General features: G+C 41.4%; 1 protein-coding gene across 1 annotated transcript in view; it reads right to left on the bottom strand.

Annotated features, from left to right (window-relative positions):
• The window catches only part of LOC116707095 (sodium/calcium exchanger 1), a 46,244-nt gene that overhangs the window by 19,357 nt on the left and 4,795 nt on the right, over positions 1 to 22,092 (bottom strand). The window contains exons 4-6 of the mRNA XM_032544251.1: positions 18,937 to 19,033; positions 18,511 to 18,702; positions 17,220 to 17,412 (exon numbers count right to left, since the gene is read on the bottom strand). Of these exons, the coding sequence (XP_032400142.1) occupies positions 17,220 to 17,412; positions 18,511 to 18,702; positions 18,937 to 19,033 (482 nt within the window). The remainder of the gene's footprint in view (positions 1 to 17,219; positions 17,413 to 18,510; positions 18,703 to 18,936; positions 19,034 to 22,092) is intronic.

The raw sequence follows: 22,092 nt of genomic DNA on the forward strand, positions 1-22,092 counted from the left end.
ATTGAAAATCACAGATCTTATCCCAAATTCTCACACAATAGTTACGTAAAGGAGTACAAAACAAAGCCACCAATGAGCCATGATACATTTAAAAAAAAAAAAAAATACTCTGCGCACATTCAGATCTACAGCATTGACAAAAGATAAAAGCAGGCACAAGGGGTAAAGTTACGTGCACACATTTGAAATGACACACCAGCTGATTGGAATCAGGTCAAATGTATTTCTTAGATCCTGATATCCCTACAGTAGGTGCAGCATTAGAAATGCTAATGGGTGCTGGATCACACAACTCCCAAGTGTTAGAATTAAAATGTGAAATGGACTTCGGTGCCCTCTTGATGATACAACGGTAATGATGCCACAGAAGGCCGTAACGGTTCCTGGGGCAGAGTAGCAAATAACAATCAGAGATAACTGCAGATATTTGTGTTATTTCTAGTTCAATATTTGGATAACTATGTATTCTTCTGATGTGGTTATTTTTCAAGCAGGAAAGTAGAAAGTGCTGCTTTAAATATCCTAATTGACTCTCTCTCTCTCTCTATCACTGCCATGTGTGTGATGTGTTACTTGGGAAGATCTCTAGAGGACAAGACCGCACTTACAGTTTTTATGAGGGAGCAAAGATAAAATGAAACGGGGAATGTGTGATCATTAAAATTTACAGGGAAGATGCAAAAGTTTCATTTGTACATGAGTGTAAATTAACTGTTTACATAACATAAACCCATTCACAGCACTGGACACAACACATTTTGCCCTTCTGTAACTACACTCACAGAATGTGGATCACACTGACAGTATGGGGGTTGGGATTGAAGGCTTAGCTGAAGATTCAAGGCTTGTGGCTTCCATAATATGAGACAGACAGACAGCCCTGGCATCAAACCAGACTCCAACAGCTATTTCTACATGGCACTTTGCCCTCCTTGTGTAATTTGTGTCAATTTAAAACGACTATAGGAGGATCCAAGCAGGACAGTATGAAAGGATACAGAGGAATCACAGCCCTCAGTTTGCCTCTAAAGGGAACCGCCTGACCTCACAAGAGTGCATGAATCTGTGAGTCAGCTGAGTTTTCTTGATGTGGCTCGTTCATCATGGGTCAGGGGTTTGATCAACACTTTGATGTTGTGTAATAGTTTATGTAACTTGTGTCGTCAGCCATTTTGCATCTTTCCAAAGAAGTGCGTGGGTACAGTTCAGTCCTGGACAATGTCAAGATGTGATAAAGAAACGGGAAATCTTCACCCGAGCTGTGACAACGAGCATGTTGGAATAATCCCTATTCATTTACAAGAAGAATATTGTCTTTCAGGTATGAGAACCAGGCAGCTGTTACTTTTGGAAAAGTGAGCTAAAAATAAAGATTTTCACAGCAACTGTTTCACCTTTTCTGTTATTCAAAGCCAAATGTTAATTGGTTTTACTGCTGCAGAGCATTTGATCTTTCTATAAACTAGAACACATAGAATCTCAGTGTATTGTTTGTAACTGTTTGTTTGAATATATATTTTAAAAAATATATGATCACATAAAAAGAAAAACATGGCAATAATTACAGTCAAATTTGACTTTTTTTGATACTTTATTTATGATTTTATTTTATGATGTTATAAAAGAAGAAAAAAACGTAAGTACGTAAGCAGACGCTAGACAGCATTAAACTTTAAAGCTGTCATTAGGCGGTTCCCATGGTAATGACCAAGATACATAATGGCTACCCTGCTCTCCCGATGTTTTTGTTGTGTGTCAGAAAATGTTTTGACGTTACGGCTGCCAGTTCTGCTCTCGCTCTTCCTCAAACCCTTTTAGCAGCTTTTAATTATACATCAGCGCAGAGATGCACGGAGAGATGGGTAGATGGATGGATGACAAAACATGAAAAGAGAAAAAAAGAAAAGAGGAGAATAGGGGAACACAAAATAAGAAAAAAAGCCAACACGTGAAAGAACAAAGGATGGATGGAGTCTACAGGGACAGATGGGGAGAGGGGTGGATAGAGAATAGACAAGGAGCAAGAAAAAACTAGAAACAGACAAAGACATACAGATAAATAGCCAGACATGACTTAATCTTAACTACTCCTTATCCATTCTTCACAAGCAGGGTTGAAGACAAACACGGCAAGAGTGATCATTGAGAAACGGGAGACAGTCGTCATCTGTTGTTGTTGTTTTTGTTTTTTTATCCCTCTCCGCTGTCTCTTCCTCTCTCCTCTAGTCTGTTCTCATGTATGTTTAAACACTCCTCATCATATATTTATGTTGTGGTCAAGCAGGCGGCTGCCATGGAAAATGTCATAACACACAGACGACCCAGCACAGCGCGGCACAAAGTTTAAGACCGACGCAGTTGTTAATGTACCGTCCAACACCCACGTCGTTTAAATAGCGAATGCACCTGCGCCCATCCTTGCGCCCATGGGCGTGCTGGTCTTACAGGGAGATGTGTTCAGGGCATGAATTCTGGGCATATTGCTATCTTAAAGGCAGCGAGAAGTGATCGCGCCATTGACCAACACAAACCTGGTCTGAAGTGAGTAATGCAGCATTTCATTGTTATTTTAACAGTGCATTAGTAAAATGCGCCTAGGCTTATGCACAGCCTGCACATTATGCATGTTACACACACAGGGATGCGGCGCATCACATTCTTCCTTTTCTTCAGATGAAATGTCCCCATTTCAATAAATCTCATCTTACATACAGTATATGTATATATTTGTCTATATTATTTTTGGCACAAAGTAAAGATCTCAAAAGTGGGTTGGGTTTCTATGAAGTAGACTAGGAAAAGCATACTACTGAACAAATGTTTTTGTTTTTTTAAATTAGCACAAACCACTTGACACACAGTAAGCCTGGAGCGTTTAGAGCCCTGGGGCAGTTGCCTACTTTGTCTATTGGAGGTCCCACCTTGATCTACAAAGAATTTAAAGTTCAGTTTGAACAAAGTGTGTCTGCGCAGCATGAGTTTTTTAATGAGAACTGTGTTATAAAGAGTTAATGGTTCGTCGTTTGAAAATGAATGTTGGTATAGACAATCTGTTAAATGTGTGTAATGACACCTTGGTTTGATTGACTAGCATCAATGGCCCAAGGTGAGTGCCTTTAGGTAGATATATAGATATACTGTATACACAACATGCTGTATAGCTTGGTAGCGTTTAGCATGCTAACCGCTGCCAAGCTGGCATGCGGCCGCTTGCCAAAGGCTCTTACTCACATACACACAACACAATCCTACCCCTGGCATAGAAAAAATGACCAGTCCTCTCTCCCCCTACCCTCAATCTCCTTCACTCATTATTCCTCTTTTCCTCCTTTTCCACCCAGGGTGCCAACAGTTGGCCGTTCTTCTCATCCATTATTCCTTCCTCCTGCCCTATTTGTTTTACTTTCCTCCCTCCAGCCAACATTTGCCCTCATTCTCTCTCTTCCCACCTCCACGAGCCCTTTCCCCTACCTTATTTTTTTCTTCAAGCAATTAATCGGTCACTCTTTCCCCCCGACCCTGTCTCTGTCTGTCGTTTTATCTCACCCCCATTTATGTTTCTTCCTCCCTCTCCCTCTCTCTCGTGGTCTTTGAACCCATTCATCTTTTCTCTTGGCACCTTCACTCTCCTACTGTTTCCCCTTTGTTGGTCTTTCTGTCTTTTATCTATCACTCACAAAACCTGCACATGTGTGATTATGACCTGGAGGTCGTGAGAGGTTTTTCCTCATTGGCCATCAGGGGAAATTACAGTAAGAAAACTGGATGAGCCACAAAGAATATTACTGTATATGCATGTGGATCTAGTGGTTCTGTAATACAGTTGAATTATAAAACTTAACATGATTGAGCATATCATTTCCCAGCTGTGTAGTATGATGAAATCAATGTGTCTTGTCTGTTTACTTAACAGAGATGAAAAAAGGACTTGTTTGTGATTTCAGGAGGAGTAACATGTTGGAGCTGCTTCTTTATAACAGAACATTTCTGAAAAAAGCACCTTAACACAACAACATGGTGCTTGTGTTACATCTCTGGCTACAGTGTAGGTTGCCAGATGTGGCTAGTAGACTAGTTTTCATCCAAATTTACCAAAACAAATATAAAACTGCAAAAAAGAAACCTGTGAATGAATGTGTGTTTCCATCCACTATGGTTTTGCAAATAGTAGGAGTTGGACATATCTAGATAAACAATTGGGGGCGCTTTTTCTCCAATTGGGTGCCATTAAACCATTGCAAAAGAAGACAAGACAATTAAAAGAATGACAGTCAAACCTCAAACTTTCTTGCCCCCATTGGGTGCCTGAATAGCTCAGTTGGTAGAGGTTTACTCCTCGACGCAGGGGGCCTGGGGTTCGACTTCAGCCTGTGGCCCTTTGCTGCATGTTGTTACCCTGTCTTTCATTTCTTAAGCTGTCTTGTCAATAAAGGCCTAAAAACCCCCTCAAAAAATGATCTTCCATAAAAAGAGCACAAGACATTTTTTAATGCATCTCTCCTTTTAATTTTTTTGTTGTGTATATTTTTACTTTGCATGCTTACCTCTTGGTTTACCCTTCACCTTTTATTCTCTCCTCTATTTATATTAACTGACCATTAAAACCGAAAGTCATCTCTAAAATAAGCTTTATTGGCAATGTGTTTATGGCACGTTGAAGAAATCAATTAACTGGAGCCATGGAGTACAATAGTAAGTGTTTATAAAAAGAGAGTGAGAGAGTGTATTATGTGTATGTGTGTGGTGTGTGTGTGTGTGTGTGTGTGTGTGTGTGTGTGTGTGTGTGTTGTGTGTGTGGTGTGTGTGTGTTGTGTGGTGTGTGTTGGTTGTTTGGTTTGTGTTTGTTTGTTTAAAGTCTGGTCTGTAATGACCTTTTAAAAAGCATAGACCAAACTAATCCCTATTTTCCCCCCCTGTAAATACACATTGTTCAAACTTCACCTCCTATCAACATTTACGCAGAGAAACACACACATGAAAAATTTGAAGGTAAGATATTTAAAGGTAACAAGGAGGACTATGATAAAGTGAAGAGTGAAAAAGAGGGTAAGAGGTGATGCAGCAAAAGAGAGAGCAAAAGAGGTGAGAAGGAACGAATGGGTGAACGATAAGATGGCGAGGGATGATATATTGTAAAATGAAAAAGGAGACAGCGAAGATATCTGCGATGGGAAGAATAAAAGCGGAGAGACGGCAGGGCGCGAAGATAGATGGAGACGAGGTGGAGGGCAAAGAGAGGTTTATAAAGGAGAGGATGAATGAGTGAGACACATGGATGCTGGGGAGAGAGGGGCAGATCAGGGCAGAATAGGATGGAGTGGAAGAGAGTTGGAGGAAGGGATGGAGAAGAAAAGTAAGACAAAAGGATGAAAGAGGGAGAGAATAAGGGGAAAATGTTGGACAGAAAGACAAAAAAGACTGAGTTGAATGGAGTCAAATGGAGAGAAGAAGAAGAAGAAGAAGAACTATATTGGAAAGAGAACTGAGAGGAAGGGTGAGAGATGCAAGTTGCAATGGAGATCTTGTGTGAGTCACACCATCTCCTCTGCAAGCTATTAATGATTTAATCACTCTGACATCACTGTGTGTGCGTGTGTGCGTGTGAGTGTGTGCATATACCAGATTACTCTGAGCTAATGCAGTCAGGAACTGGCTCATCACTTTTCCACAGCAGCATGCATTCATCATGTCAGAGTTAAGTTTTTCAATCTATGCACCAAAAAAACAGTTTGCAGGATGTCACTGGTGGGACTCCACTAGACTGATGGAAGCGGTTACGGATCTACATCCACCGTGAGACTGATATTAGCAGTTTGATAAACTAAATAACTGATCTAATGACAGAAGTTAGTGTTCACACAGCAGTAACACACTGCATTTTAGACTTGAGAACTGAGATGAAAAAATTGCATTGCCTCAGAGACTATCGTAAGCTATTTTAGCTTAGTAAGTGTGTGTCACCATCCATTTTTTTTAACTTCCTCTGTTGGAGTATAAACTGCTCAATGAAAGAGCAAAATGAGACAGGTGTCAAAGGTACAAATACGTACTTTCAATAAACTGTGTTAACTGTTAGCAGCCAAGCAAACAAGCTTGCTAACTAAAAGTTAGTATGCAGTTAGCAAGGTGTTAGCTTGGAGAGTATTATCCCCCCTTCCAATCAAAAACAAAATCAATCCTTATCTGTCACTTACATATTTATACAAGTGAAATGTATCTTGAAGGAAGAAAGAAGACCGGCCGATTCAGTTAGAGTGACTGACTAGCGCTAACATGTCCTGGCTGGCTAGCGTGTTAGCAGTAAGCAATAGTAGTTTTCCAACTAGCCTGGCAAGTAATTACTTCATAACCAAGTTCCTGGACCCAAATATTTCACAGACACAAACTGATGAGGTCGTGCCACTTTCTGGGCGAGGTTAAATTACATAGACATAATCAGATGTTGAAGTTTGCCGCCGAAAATTCAAAACTGCATGAATGACTGAATACTTGCTAAAAACGTCTTCTCTGCAACACAATCTACTTCAGAACCTGAATGCCATACAGTGTAACTATTTCTGTTAGGTCAGAGCCAAAATATAACTATGCAACCACTCTGAATGAAAAACTATTGATTGGATACTTATAATCACTCCCTACAAGCAGCAATTACATGTTTTTAAGAGACCAAATGTAGGAAATTGTGTCATGCAAATGTACTACTACCACCTACTACATGTTAGAGGTGGGAATCACCAGACGCCTCCCGATACGATATCATCACGATACATATGCCACAATACAATATTATTGCAATTTTAAACATATTGCAATATTCTGCGATATACTGCAATTTATAACCTTTTTTTCCCAACTTCTAATTTTTCCCAATTTCAGTTTGACTCTTGGGTACATTCACAAAAAGACCCTAGGTTGCATTTGGGCAAGAGTTACACTTTAAATTAAAAATGAGTCACTACCAGGTGGATAGCCAGTCTATCATAATACTAGTAAGCTAGCCAATAGCCTAGTAGATGCTAGGTAGGCTACTCCTAGCATTAGGTGACCCTTTTATTTCCGTATTCTTGGTTGCAGGCCTAACCAGTCGGAGACAGAGTCAGAACCAGGCATTTCAGTTGCAGTCAGCACTCCAAGTGGCCCCGACACCTCCTGAAGATGACAGAGGCTAGGACCAGGGGGAGGTGATGCCAGTGATACAGAACAGGAAGACGAGCCACAACCCCTGCAGCTTTATGCCACAGGTAGGGGGCATTTTGATTAAAGTGTTATAGATGCTGATTTAAAATGTTCTCATCATATATCAATATGGCTGTTTGTCGAGCTATGCAATCATCATTTGAAGGGGTTTATGCTGACGTTTCTGTGTGTTGCTGGGCAGTTTTCAGGACATGGTGTTGTTTTTGGTGAAATATTGCAGCTCTCTTTTGTCTCGTTGTGTGGTATAGGATTCATTTTACTGTGATCCATAGCCTTTTATAACAAAAAGCAGTGCACATGTGAGGTTATTGCCCCCAAAATATGTCTTTTGTTAAAGTCAGCGGCCATTTCAGCACCACAGTGAAACAGACAGCTCCTCTGCTCTCAGGCGCAGATGCTTGTTATCACGTTTCAGCACTTTGTCCGTCAGAGCGCTATCCATGGTCCTGATAGCTTTCTCTTTGACTAACAGAGTAGGCTGCAAGGACTTGGGACTTACAATCTATTCATCAACTCATTTATGGATTTCTAATTAGTCCAAATAACAGAGAATTATTTGATAATAAATTAATTGTCTAAGTACATTTTCAAGCAAATCCTTTCAAACATATCTCGGCTTCAGCTTTGCAATAGTGAGGATTTGTTTTTTATCATCTGTGATATTAACCAGAAATCTGGGTTGTGTACTCTTGGTTGGACAAAACAAACAAGAGAAGACGTAACACCTTTGAGTTGTAGGAAGTTGGGATGGGAATGGTACACCACGTTCAGACATTTATAGACCAAATAATGAATGAATAAATTGTAACAATACGTGGAAGATTAATTGATAAGGTTAAGAATCGTATGAATGTAGAATACATTGCACAGTTAATGATTAGTCTCTGCACTGCATATTACATGGTGTACCTCCTGGTTTCTTTAAGGCAGAAATAAGAAAGGTGGCACTGTTCTTCCAGCACAAATCTAGCTCAAACTTCCAGCCAATGGCAGATGGGGGAAGGAGTGAAGAACAAATTTAAAAAAAACACTTCCCTAATGTTCATCCTCTTCATAAGCAAAAAAGACACATAAAACACAGAGGATGCAGTGAGGTTATGGGAAACCTAGTCTTGAAAAGAAAAAAAAGAGAAGTAGTGTGAAACAGAGGCTACTACTCATTGCAAACATGGCCGTGTGTGTTTACAGGAGTTCATTCTATGTCCTCTATAATGAATTTGATAAATTATATATACAAGGCCATCCATACTCCAAGTAGTTAATTCAGACAGTCTTCTGTGGGCAAACTTGAAGTCAAACTAAATAAATGAAACATCCCAGCTGACCCAGCCTGGAGCTTTTACCCCAGTCTCTTTGGTCTGTGAATCCATCACTAAGGCTTTTAATGTGGGCTTTTAATGTGGTCTTGGCGTGGCAGGATGGGGGCCAGTGGAGCCAGGAGGCCTGGGGCAGATGGGGAGAGGATGGAGGAGGGGGATAAAGGGGGTGTTGTCAATCCCCCTGTTGAAGCTCTAATCATGGGCATGGAAGGGCAGCCTGTCGCCGCAGCTCACGGTGGGTCTCTGAGCCGTGATTACAGGGTGTGTGCAGGCCACAGGGGGTTGATCACAGACACGCGCTGGCAAGAGTCAGTGTGTGCATGTAAGTGTATGTGTGGCCACTGGACTCTGACCATAGGGTGTGTATGCTTGGCAGAGAAAATTGCTGGGACTGCAATGTTAAAAAATAAAATACAGGGGAAGGCGCTGGGCTAAGAAGTACAAAAAGAGAGACACAAAAAGACAGAGCAGAAACAGGGAGAGACAGTGATGCTAAATGGCAGAATTGTATAACAAAGAGACAGAGACATGGAGGGAAAGAGGAAACAACTACAAGGGGTAAAAAAGCAGACAGCCAGACACAGACCGAGGCAGCAGGGAAGCATTTCAAAGTCAACGCTGTTTCAACGAATAGCTGTTATTATTTCATTATCGCAACATCCTATCTTTATATATACCTATCTAAAGCACTACTGTAAAATCCTTAACAGCAACTTTAACGGTCACGTAGTTGGCTTCATCTTACATAGACCCACAAATCAATAGATTTCTCTAGCGCTTAACAGCAGCACTGCAAGACAAAGACACAGACAGAGAGAGGGGAGCCAGAGGCAGGGATTAACACTGTGTTTAGAGAAAGCCAGAGGTGCTCTGTGGCTTTGTGGCTTTGTGGCTCTGTGGCTGTGTGGTGTGTGTGTGTGTGTGTGTGTGTGTGTGTGTGTGTGTGTGTGTGTGTTGTGTGTGTGTGAGAGTCACTGTCAGTCGAATTACTGTAGTACAGCAGAAAACATCAATGGGTAAACAACAGCAGGCTGCTGCCACATCGATTTCAATACACAGCTAATAGATAGTACACACAGGCTCGCACACATGGAGAGAAACGGATGCACACACATAGAGAATCTGTCTAAAGTTGTTAAAGATGTTGACTTAAGCTACTTAACTTTGACTGCTCTGACATTAGAGAGGATGAAGAGAAAGAGAGGGGTGAAAGAAGGAGGGCAGAGGGAGAGAAAAAGAGTCAAGAAGCATGGAGGAGGAGGAACAGAAGAAGAGGAAATGGGAGGATAAATGCATGTGTGCTCTCCATCTCGCCTGTATTTGTTTCTTCTTCTCTCTCCTTCATCTGTAGTTTTGCTCTCTGACTCTGTCATTCAGCCCGTCTTTATCTCTTCCTGACCTCAGTCTTTCTTTCCGTCAGGCAGACCATGACCATGCTGAAATGTGATCTAACTCTTTAATCTTCATGATCCAGTTGGCCAAAGGATGTATTCCTTTACTAATTAAGGAACAAACAATGGCCGTGTAGCTCACACATACACACGCTCACAGTGCTGACACTAAATGTTAGACATGAAATCAATGAGACAGAAAATAGGAGGAGGGGAAAAATGGGCAGAGTAATCATATTTAGACTTTCAGTGCAGACACATGACAGGATTCAAACAAATCCTAAGAAGAAAATGGCAAATCAAAAATCAACCAAGCTCCCTTTTCTAGTCCCACAATTTCTCCCTTTTGTTCTTCAACATTCTTTCTATTTTTCCGTCATCTCCTGGTTGTTGTGCTTACAATGGGAGGATGAAAAGTTGCTAAGGCAACAGGGAAAGAAGGGAAAAAACACTTTCATCCTTTATGGAGACGGAGGAATCCTGACAGTGGAACGGAGAGAAAGGAGGATATGGAGAAAGGCAGGGAAACGAGATGGGAGTTGAAAGTGTGCATCTGCCCATTAGCAGACACTGCAATTTGAACCTGAAGGGATGTGGGGGGGTGTAGAAAAAAGAGAACAGAATGCAATGCAACTGCCGGGAGTGAGAGCTGTCCTAGAATGCACAGTAAATACAGTACGTGCTTACTGCTTAATGCTATGTGAAGCTCACATATTCCTGCTTGTACTGTACTCCTGTACTGTAATGTCTAGTACTAATCTAGCAGTATGAGAAGATTTAATGATGGAATTTTCCTCATGATTGATAGAAAAGGTGTAACTGATGTTTAAGATAGTTAAACAAATGCTTGATTTGCACAACTGAGACTTCAAATGGATTAATAATACCTTCTATGTTTATTTTTTATTAAAATCACAAAGAAAAGAGTACTTTTTCTCTAAGAAATAGCAACGTGTATAATGTATTATAGTCTGGGCTTGAAGAGGATTACGAATATACTCACATACACATGTCAACCAAACAACTTCACAATTAGTTCATTAGTTAGCATGTTAGAAATGATCTAAAAAATGTCTGTTGTTATTCTTATAATATTCATCCTAAAGGGACTATGAATGCCTGTACAAATTGTCATGGTGATTCATCCAAAAGTTGTGGACCCCCCACTGACTGCCTGAAATTGTCCTCGCTAGAGCCATGCTGCTAGAATATTCTTACAAACGACAACAGAATTGCAAGATATATTCCCAGAGGCGGGCTTGAACCGTGATAAAGGGTTTTAGGCTGGTTATTTTCTAATAATCTGCTGCATAAATATCCCCAGGAGGAAGCAATATGCATACTAACCAACCAGAGCGCATGCTGCTTTTGTGGCAAATATCAACCCACTACTTGACAGTTTAAGATTCATGCAAAACCGCATGCAAACAACCTTAAAATAACATGTTTCTAGCATCATATATGTTTTCTAATCTGTGATTGGTTCATTGTACCATGATGCGTGCTACACATGCTGAGACTTTTTAACCCAATGACATTGAAGAAGCTGCTGTCTGAAACCAGTTTAATCTCAATATAGGGATGAACAGTTTGTTAAGCAGACGTGCTCATTGTCTGGAGAATGCTAAAAGAAGCATTTGTGTGTGTGTGTGTGTGTGTGTGTGTGCGTGTGCGTGTGCGTGTGTGATGCGTGTGGGGCTAAGAGGAAACAATGATATGATACCAGCTACAGTATATGAGCAACAAACATGGCTGTGAGGATATACACACACAAAAATGCATCTGTATGTTTGTGCACAGAACAATACACACTCCAAGGCGCACTGGAGGCACACATGCAGCGTTCAGCTCTTGGGGATTTGGAGTTCAAAGCATGTTTTATTTTGGGAACAGCTTTGGGTTAGTCACCCTACTTTGGTGACAGACGGAGAAACAGGTTGCAAATATCAAACACGTTACGAGCACTGTGACACACACACAGACACCCACCCACTCTCAAACACACACAGGCATTCACATTCTCACTTTCCTCGTATTTGCTCCGTCTCTCTCCTAACTCCAAGAAGCATCTCGCCAAAGGGAGAATATGTTTTTAAAAAACTTACAAGCTGAGTTCTCCTTCACCAGCAGCTAATAAATGATCACAGCTCATCTGACAGCTTTGTCAAAAACACTAAGAAGTGGTGTTTGGGCTTCGTTAACACATAGCGCAATATGGCAGGATGCTGGGATTACTGTAACAACTCAATGTTGTCAATGCGGCTGGTACAGTTCAGGGGTTTCTTATTCACATTGGAAGCAACAATAATAGATTTAGTCTCAATTTGGGGTGAGTGAAAGGTATCCGGTTGAATTGGGTTGTTGTCTATGATGCACCAAATTCAATTAAATTCCATTTTATTTATATAGCGCCAAATTATAACAACAGTTTTCTGATTGCGTTTTTCATAAAAGAGCAGGTCTAGACCGTACTCTGTGATGTTATTTACAGAAACCCAACAATTCCTAAAATAATTCACCCAAACCTCACTAGAAAAGAGCTTGTCCAATCACAGCTTAGCAACCGTACCTCGGTTGGGCAGGTCTGTCAAGCTTTGGATTTCCTCACGTTGTGTGCATGGGTCTCTATTAAGAGCAATACTCAGCATTTAGTGGTGACTTTTTACAGTACTTGCCTTTCTGAAAGCACAAAAGCAAGTGGAAGGAATGGCTTAAACAGTGTGTTTGTGCAAACCTTGTAGCATGTCTGGCATACTACCCACAATAGTAAAGAATCACTTCCAAGGCCAAAAAGCACATAATTAACTAACTGCATTAGTTTGTGGGGTTACAGGTTACATTAGCTGCTTCCTCTTTATTGAATTAAGTGAAGATGCGCTCTGGAAACCACGGCTAATTTTTACCTGAGATGACGTTACATTCTCCAAACACACTGGATAGTCCTCAAGCAGCTTTAGCTTCCAACTTCTAGCACACTGATATGTTTGTAATCATCAAGAGCAGATTTTGGACCCCTTATACAAGATTCGCCATGTTAACACCACTGTATGGAGCTAATTAGTAAGGTATTTTAGTTTATCAAATCTGGCTAGAAATGTGGCTATCTTTGTCTGAAATCAAGGATCCATCGTTTTAAAAGTTTCAGTGAACAGCAACAGTAATTAACGGGAAGGTTTAATTATGGTACTGTATATTGTTGTGTGAATGTATGGAAAATATATCCTGAAGTAAAATTTTAGGATCATATCAATGGTTAGATAAAGTTTAATTTGCAAGGTATCTAAGTAAAAATGTTGGAGGTGGTTTGCAAAGTAAAGTGAACAGACACACACGCGCAATTACACAAACACAAGGCGAAGCAGTCATTGAACAGGCCTCGGCACCGTTTGGTAGCGACACCTGTTTGAAATTTAGAATGTGCAGCCAGGGGAGAGGACCACACACACAGTCATGTACACACACAGTTGTCTGTGTCTTGGCTGTAACTCTGTGCTCTGCTGCAGGTCAGAGGAAGGCTAAGAATAAACGGGCCCTGCTGAGCCACACACACACACACACACACACACAGACACACACACACACACACACACACAAGCACAAACACACTTTTAACTTTGCCTTTGACTTTTGCACACATGCACAAGAACAAGACAGAGACAGCTGCAGACAGATAGAGAATGAGAAACAACCAGGACAGACCCTTAGGTTAGCTTGGTGAACAAGAGAGGCATAAAGATAGAGTTAAGGAATTCTTTCATGTGCATAATGTGAGTCAAAATAGTCCATACATATAGATTCAATGTTTGCGTGTGTGACTTACCACTGTAATTAACTCCACTCAAGTGAGAGAACATAGTGATGATCCTAACATCCCAACATATTAACATCATTCTTTCACTCCCATTCACTTCTTTTTTTTTTTTTTTTTTAAGATTATTTTTTTGGGCATTTTAGGCCTTTAATGGACAGGACAGCTGAAGTCATGAAAGGGGAGAGAGAGGGGGAGTGACATGCAGCAAAGGGCCGCAGGCCGGACTCGAACCCGGGCCGGCTGCGTCGAGGAGTAAACCTCTATATATGGGTACCCGCTCTACCAACTGAGCTATCTGGGTGCCCACTCCCATTCACTTCTATCCTCAGTTCATCATTAAGTGATGAAATGAAGTCATTCTTCTTCTTCTTTCCGCTCTGTGAGTAGTAAAGGGTTGCATGTGGAAACACATTTTCCCACTGCTATCAAGACATTTGCACACTACATTTCTTTGCCTCACTTATCTTGTGTTGCTGCACTATTTTCCCTATGACTTTAGAGGACCCAAAAGAGATTTTAAAAAAGAATTGTCAAATTTAAAGAAGAAAAGATTGAAGAATCTTGGTTTTTAGTCAATAGAATGGGTCAAGCTCCAAAAATCTTTCAAACAGCACGGCCCCAGTTTAACGCAGGCTTTCTGCTAGAGATGTGTAGCCTCCAAGCTGAGGTAATCCTGATGACATCATTATGACCTCATCAGCGGTTATGCCCTCTGACTTGACGAAACGCCTTCAAAAGCCACAGAAGTTGTTAAGCACTTGTTTTGAGTAGTGCTCTTCATGACATTATGTGTAAACTTGGTGAAGTGCCCCTTTAAACACACATTTCAGAATAAAACCCATCCACCCTGCTGGAATATAAATGAGCAAGAATTCCTGTCAGCCCAGTAAGCACTCAGCTAAAACCTGACCCGTGACCTCTGATTACAGGAAGCTAGAGGAAGGGGAATTTTCTTTAGAGCTCATGAATTTGAGCTAAAGCCCCGTTCTCTTTCTCTTCCTTCTTCATTTCAGTTTCCTCTCCTCTTGTCAGTTCAGCTCCAATGCCTTTTACATTTTCCGCTCAGCCTTTCTTCATCCCCCGCTTCACGTGATCCATCTACCGACCTTGACCAATTTACTCTTTTCCTGAACTCCAACAGACAGGATAAACAAGAAAACTGACAGATTAATGTGGGGCGTTGCTTAAATGCAGGAAATAGACAAAAGTTGTAAACAAAACAATTATGCAGCTTGAAGGAAGACGACGTAGGAGGGACAACAGGGGAGGTGTGGAGGGTGAGTTATGTCGGGGTTGTGACCCAGCTAAATTGCCTTGGCAGTTAAGTCCCTTTTCTCTGAGTAAAGGGTTAGACTGAGGTAGATGGATGGAGAGAATGAGGAGAGGAGAAGGTGAAGACGGAAGGGAAGGAAAGAGAAGGAGATGAGGGGGACGACAAAACTCATCCTGTGTGGAAGAAAATCAAAAAATATCCCAGACAGAATTATTGGGGATGGAAGAAATGGGGAGAGATGGTAAAGAAAAGAAAGAAAGAGGCTATCCAGAGCAAAGGTACTTTTATTCATTCTCTGCATTTAACCCATTCCTCAGGGCAGCAGTGGGCAGCCAATCACAGCGCCCGGGGACCAACTCCAGATCTGAGCCAGTGCCTTGATCAAGGGCAGTGACTGACTGGACAACCTAGTACATGTTTTTTGATGGTGGGGGAACCCGGAGCACCATCAGGGTGTCCATGCAAAAATGGGGAGAACATACAAACTGCACACAGAAAGGCCCGGAACGACCTGGATTCGAAACCAGAACCTTCTTGCTGTGTTGCACAGTTCTAACCATTGGGCCACCATGCCCTGCTGTGTTAGTCCACATCCAGTAGAGCAAGACGCTTATGGTTGGTTATTGTTAACTTTGACCCACACAGATACAATCTTGTCAGGGTAAAACAAACTGGACCCACTGTTCTCTGTAATCCTCTTGTACCAAAACACACCGACAGTATCTTAACTCCATGGATATCCACCTTCTTTGTTGGTTTCTGTACTTACACACCAACAAAATACTATTACTGAGCTACCAGAGGACACACAGTAAATCTCTAATGTCTCTAGCTCCCCTCACTCCTCTCTCACCCCTTCTTAACCTCCTAGCTTTATAAGCAGTAATTGCATCATTGTTGGTAGATTATTTCACACAACACACACACACACACACAAACACATGCAAACACACTCTGCCCTGGTAGTGATGCTCATACGTAGAAGCTGGCTGATACAAGCTTGCAAGCATCTTGTTCATTTGTAAATTCTGGTCCTACACAAATACACCCGAACACTTGCATTCTTATACTTGTGAGGACCCTCATTGACATCATGTATTAACTAGCCCGAAGGGTTGGTCACAACTACCGTGCATGCATAAGCCCAGTTCTTAACTATAGCCTACATGTAGCTCTAATCTTAACCTGCAAGCCAAACAGCTCTTAAAAAGGTCCTCACTCTCAAGGCCTAAAACTAGAATAGGTCCGTATAATAAGTTCAAGAGGACACGCACACACACACACACACACACACACACACACACACACACACACACAGAGTTAGAAACACACTGGCTGTAAGCCACACATGAACAGCTTATGAATGGCCTTGCCAACATTTGCCCCGCCAAAGACACAAAACCACACACACACATATATTGGTCTCAATATATTTGTGAGGACACTCATTGAGATAAATACATTGACTATCCCTGCGACAACTTGCGTAAATGTCCTTTTTTGCGTAAATGTCCTCACTCTTTATAGCGCTTCACATAAAGGTACAAAACCACGCACTTACACACTCTCTCTCTCACACACACACACACACACACACACACACACACAATCAAACGCAGAGTACTTGATTTACAGGCCCCATGAGGCGCCGAGGAAACTGCATTCCCAACTGCTTTTTGTAATGGTCAATTTAACACAGCTAACATCAGCATATTAAAAATGCATGTGCCCAAGGACACAAGAGCCATTTGGTGTGTGTGTGTGTGTGTGTGTGTGTGTGTGTCTGTGCGTGCGTGTACGTGCGTGTACGTGCGTGTGTCACGTTTGAGGAAGCATTTTAATGCAAAGTAGCCCACCTTAAAGAGTGGTATTATTATGCTGTTATCAGCCTAATAGAGCCATTTATGATATGAATATATGTTTAACACTCAATTAACCCAAACAGCCATTTCTGAATGGGAATAAATCACACAGAAAGGAAACAGAGAAAGAGTAATGTGTCATTGGCAATCCAAAAATATGTCAGTCACCTTAAAGTGCCACTGAACATCTTTCTAATGAATAAAAGAAATGTACTGGGTTTTTTTTAGATATTGGGCAAATGAACTGAGAACTGCGGCATCTTACTCCAATTAAAGCTGTGACTGCTTATTTACAGATTTCAAGCGTACATAAACTGTGTGGTAAAGCCGGTAAATAAGAGTTACTGACACCATGTCTGTACTTACATGGTCTCGTCATTCTGAAACTCCAGCTTGCCAGCGGCCAGCTCGTAGTCCTCCCCTGCCCTAGCGCTGGCATCCACAGTACGGTAGGGGACGGCTACCAGGCCTCGGGCCCCCGAAGTCCTGAGCACCTTCACCTCCATCACACCTACGCTTTCACTGACTTTCTGACTGGCAGTCTCAAAGGTAAAGATGCCTGAGAAAAAAAAGGAAAAAAGACGCATTATTTCACAGGGGAGAACGAGGTGACAGACGAGGTTGATCAACACCTACGCTCTCGCTCACTAGCGTGCTCGCCATTGTGTACCGTACATATAGTGGAAGGGATAATAGATTACCACCCACTCTATCTAGATAAAACATAATAAACCCCAGGTAAACGCCCACTCTCCACTCAGCCTCCCTCACTTTAATTCTCTTTGGATGTTATCAATCTCCTGTAACTGAAAATATGGTGAGGTTGAGGGGACTGGGACTCTATAGACCCATGTGAATTCAACGTTTGCTAGAGGGGGGCACACACTTCTATCAAAACCTGTTGTTAAAGGTTCCATGGCATGACAATGTCACTTTATGAGTTTTTTTCTAACATTGATATGAGTTCCCCCCCACCTGCCTATGGTCCCCCAGTGGCTTGAAATGGCGTTAGGTGTAAACCGAGCCCTGGGTATCCTGCTCTGCCTTTGAGAAAATGAAAGCTCAGATGGGCCGATCTGGAATCTTACCACATCCCCACCCTCCACCTCGCCCCCCCTCCTCTCTCTTTCTCAAAAGCTACAGACTCAGAAAAGGCAGGTCCTAAGGAATGCTCATTGTGGGACTGGCTCTAGTGGCTGTAATTCTGCACCAAGCCTAAATTTGGGAAAGAGACTTATATGATATGGTATTAGGGGACCAGTAAGATCTAAACATCCAAAGATCACCATGTCACGGGACCTTTAACATCTACTTTTGTCTGCTTTGCCTGTTCAAGCTACTGAATACAAATCGTTGATCTATGCTCTTGGTGTCACTGCGATGTTGATGTGGATGTGGATGATAATTGTTGTCGTTACTTTTGTACTTATCTATGACATGGATGGGATAGACTGTAAAAATGAATTGCCCCTTGGGGATTAATAACGTTTTTTTTATCTGTTCAATCTTGCACAGAAGGTTAAAGACTAACTGAAATTAAATGAACTTTCAGTTTTACTCAGAAAGTGAGGAGAATTTAAATTTCCGTTTGGCTTTAATTACAAAACCAAATGTGTTGTGTGTCAGTAGTTACATTAAGTTAGACCATCCCTATTACCTGCGTGATCATCATCGTAGATGGTCACTGTGGCTGTGTGGTTGTCACCCAGAACGGCTTTGGGGGTGGCACTGGCATCCAGCGGGGCGGTGCCAATCTCAGGATAACCAACCACTCGAGGGTTGCTGAGGTGGACGTAGAAATACTCATCTTCCTCAAAGATGTCGTCGTCAATCACTCCAACTGTGATCTCTGGTAAAAGAATTGTCATTTAAGGTTGATTTTGGTACAGAATAGTTCACGGCACACCTCTTTAGGCTAAACTGTTTCAATGATAAACCTTAAAATCGTATTTTTATGGAAGCCATGTTGAAGAAGTGGCCCAAGGTGCCGCAAATGACCTCCGCTATTTGAGCCTCAGCCTCAGTGACATGTTTTTTTGAAAATATGCCATAAATTATAGCTGCCACTATTATTTCTTTTTACCTTTGAGGGTCTCTCCTGGCTTAAACAGCAGTGTTCCCTCTGCAAACTCGTAATCCGAACCTGCGTTTGCCGTGCCGTCCTCGGTGCGATAATCCACCTGGGGGAGATAGGATTACAGGGAGACGGGAAGCGGGGTGAGACGAGGGGGGAGGAGAGAGCGAAAAAGAGCCGTTAAAAGATGAAACAGGACAGAACAGATATGAAAAGGCAGATAAACACAAAGGAAGAGGCAGAACACAGAGAACAGAGAAGGAGAGGGAGACAGAGGAGGACGAGAGGCATTTGGGGAGATGTGAACAGAGGGTGAGAGAAAACAAGAGACGCTGCTTCATTAAACCGAGCCCTCTGGTCAGCCACAGTACGATAATAAAGACTTTGAAGATGGCACAACAGAACTTTCCCTGTCTCCTCGCCATTCTCTCCGTCCTCTCTCCATGTGACCTCTTTATCAACTCTATTCATCCTATACAGACGCTTACAAATATACCCTCATTTTTTTTAGAATCAGATAACTGGGATCAGATGGTGCCGGCTGTTAAATTAAAAAAAAGTCAGAGGACTTCAAAATATTGTGAGGCTTTCTGTAGGAAAAGCTGAATCAGCAATTTTGGCGCTTTTGTAGTTTTGTTTTCTTTTGGCTCTGCTCTAATTTTTGCTGTGGATATAAAAAAGTGTTAGTGTGTCACACCTCTGAACTTTTCTTTAAATGCATCCATTACAATAGCTGACACTGCTGGGACGTCTGTGTCAGAAACCTTTTGATACATACTTTTTTCTGATTATTATTAAAACTATTTGCATAATAATACCATATTATACTGATAACTCTAAACAAGATAACCATGGAGCCATCGTCTGTCCTTGTGAAAGGCACAGGATGTTTCTTGGGGGCAGAGCAGGAGGAGGAGATTCTCAGACCCAATGAGATAAACTGACAACATCGACTTTGTTATGACTTTGTATTAACATGCACTTTGTATAAATAAGCAGCTGTAGAGAGCTTCCAGTCGGGCCTTTTCTGTACTATTCTGCAGTGTGGAAACTGTCTCCTTGTGTTCACAATTAAAAATGAACCTTGATTTAACTTCAGTTAAATTCAGCTTATGATTTTTAACTGTTTTTACTTGTGTTTTATCTGTTTAACTGATTTTGTGTAAAGCACTTTGAATTGCCCTGTTGCTGAAATGTGCTATACAAATAAAGCTGCCTTGCCTTGCCTTCAGTGGTCTCTGTCTATTCTTGTATAGTCTGTATACTGAGGATTTACAATAGTTCACATATTTTTATCTTACTGTGATTATAGAAACAGACAAATATTAAACAGCCTATAATGTTGTTTTTATTTACGGATAACCTGTGGGCCATTAATATATCTTGGCTTTAAAAACTGAACTATTTTAGGTTTAAAAGTGCTCTAAGCGATGTTGGGTCACGTTACTTCTTGTTGACGTTTGAAGTATTTTCAAATAAAACGAGACTAGCTCGCCCCTCCTCCTCCTCCTCATCCCGTCCCCTCCCCCTCCTTTCCGTGCTTCCGCGCAAATCCTTCTAGTCAGTTATTGGCTGGAACGCTGGAACACTGTTTGTGTATGCCTCCTGGTGCCGGTTGACACATATTGTTTTTGTTGGCGTGTGTGGAGTCTACAGACACCGCGTTTTTTTTTTTTTTTTTTTTTACAGTGTGTTCTGGGGACAGGCAGCTCACAGATAGTGAGGAGATGTTTGCTGTATGTGACAACAAATGTTGTAGCCTAAAACACGCGTGACATCGCTTAGAGCACCTTAAAGTTAATTATCACAATGTAAATAACTCCATTATGACACCTAATTTCTATTACTGTTTTGTTTTGTTTGTTTTGTTTTTGTTTTATTTGTTTTGTTATAACTACTTACACTTTTCTGTTCCCTGTATCTGTCTTTTATTGTCTGTAAAGCGTCCTTGAGTGTTAGAAAGGCGCTGTTAAATAAAATGTATTATTATTATTATAATTATTATAATTATTATACAATGTGCAAACCATATGTGGGGAATACATCTGCTTGGAATAGGTTTTCTTAAGGTATGAATGGTATAGCAGGAATTCGGTTTCCCATAAATTGTTTACCATATACATAATCTTGCCAACTTAAAGCTGCTACAACTAATGTATTTTTATAATGGCTTGAATGATGTGAAAGTTGTCCTCCCTACTGACAAACCCAGAGTTAATAATCATGCGCTGTTCATCTCAGCTCTAGAGAACATTTCCTCAGTGTTTTAGCATTTAGCTTATTGTTTTGGTTTCACTCCAACTGCTCTTATCTGTGTTGTTTTCAGACACAGCAGGCAGTTGTCAACTAAAAAAGCTCTTAAAACCCACTGTACATGTACACTACCTGCTCAGCACCAAAGGCAGAAAGACACAGTGGTGGTGCATCTAGCTGCTAAAGAGATAAAAAGTTATTGGAGTGCAAAACAAAGCTCAACAGAGAGTGAATATTGGACTTAGATTCAGGAGGTGGATACAAACACCATGCCAAATGAGAGCTTCACTGTATGTGCTGGATGTGTAGATAGGCATGTTTCTCCACAGCGCTGCGGAGGACGGCCCTGGCTAATCCACACAGCATTCAAGGATGGGAGAAACACTCTGCTCTGGTTTATTGGCATTTCTTTAAACCAATCACAATTGTCTCAGGCGGTGATGGGCACTGAGCGGAGCCACGGTGCCGTTTCAAAATAGTCTAGGGAAGGAACTTGTTTTGTTGGAACATGTGTATATTCACAAGTTGTTTTAGTGTGCTACAGAAAAATCAGATTGGACAGATAGTCTAGCTAGCTGTCCGGATTTACCCTGCAGAGATCTGAGGAGCAGTTAACCATAGTCCTCAGAAACGATCAGAGTATAAAAAGGTGACGGGACATCCAAAAAGAGTGACAGAACATGAGCAATCCCAGAAGTGGAAAGTTGTGGATATAGACTTACTATATGTTAACCATTTGTTAACAAGTGAGCCATTTTAGCATAGAAGGTGATGTCAATGTTGTGTTTACAGCTTCTGTCCACGGCTTCCAAACGGCAAATCAGTCAATGCAGCTTTAAGTTTGTAGTGTAGCTAGCCATTCCATTATATGTATCAAACTTTTCAAGTACTGTTATTTTTAAAGCGCTAAGA

This window comes from Etheostoma spectabile, chromosome 19, assembly GCF_008692095.1.
Source record: "Etheostoma spectabile isolate EspeVRDwgs_2016 chromosome 19, UIUC_Espe_1.0, whole genome shotgun sequence".
Taxonomy (NCBI): Eukaryota; Metazoa; Chordata; class Actinopteri; order Perciformes; family Percidae; genus Etheostoma; species Etheostoma spectabile.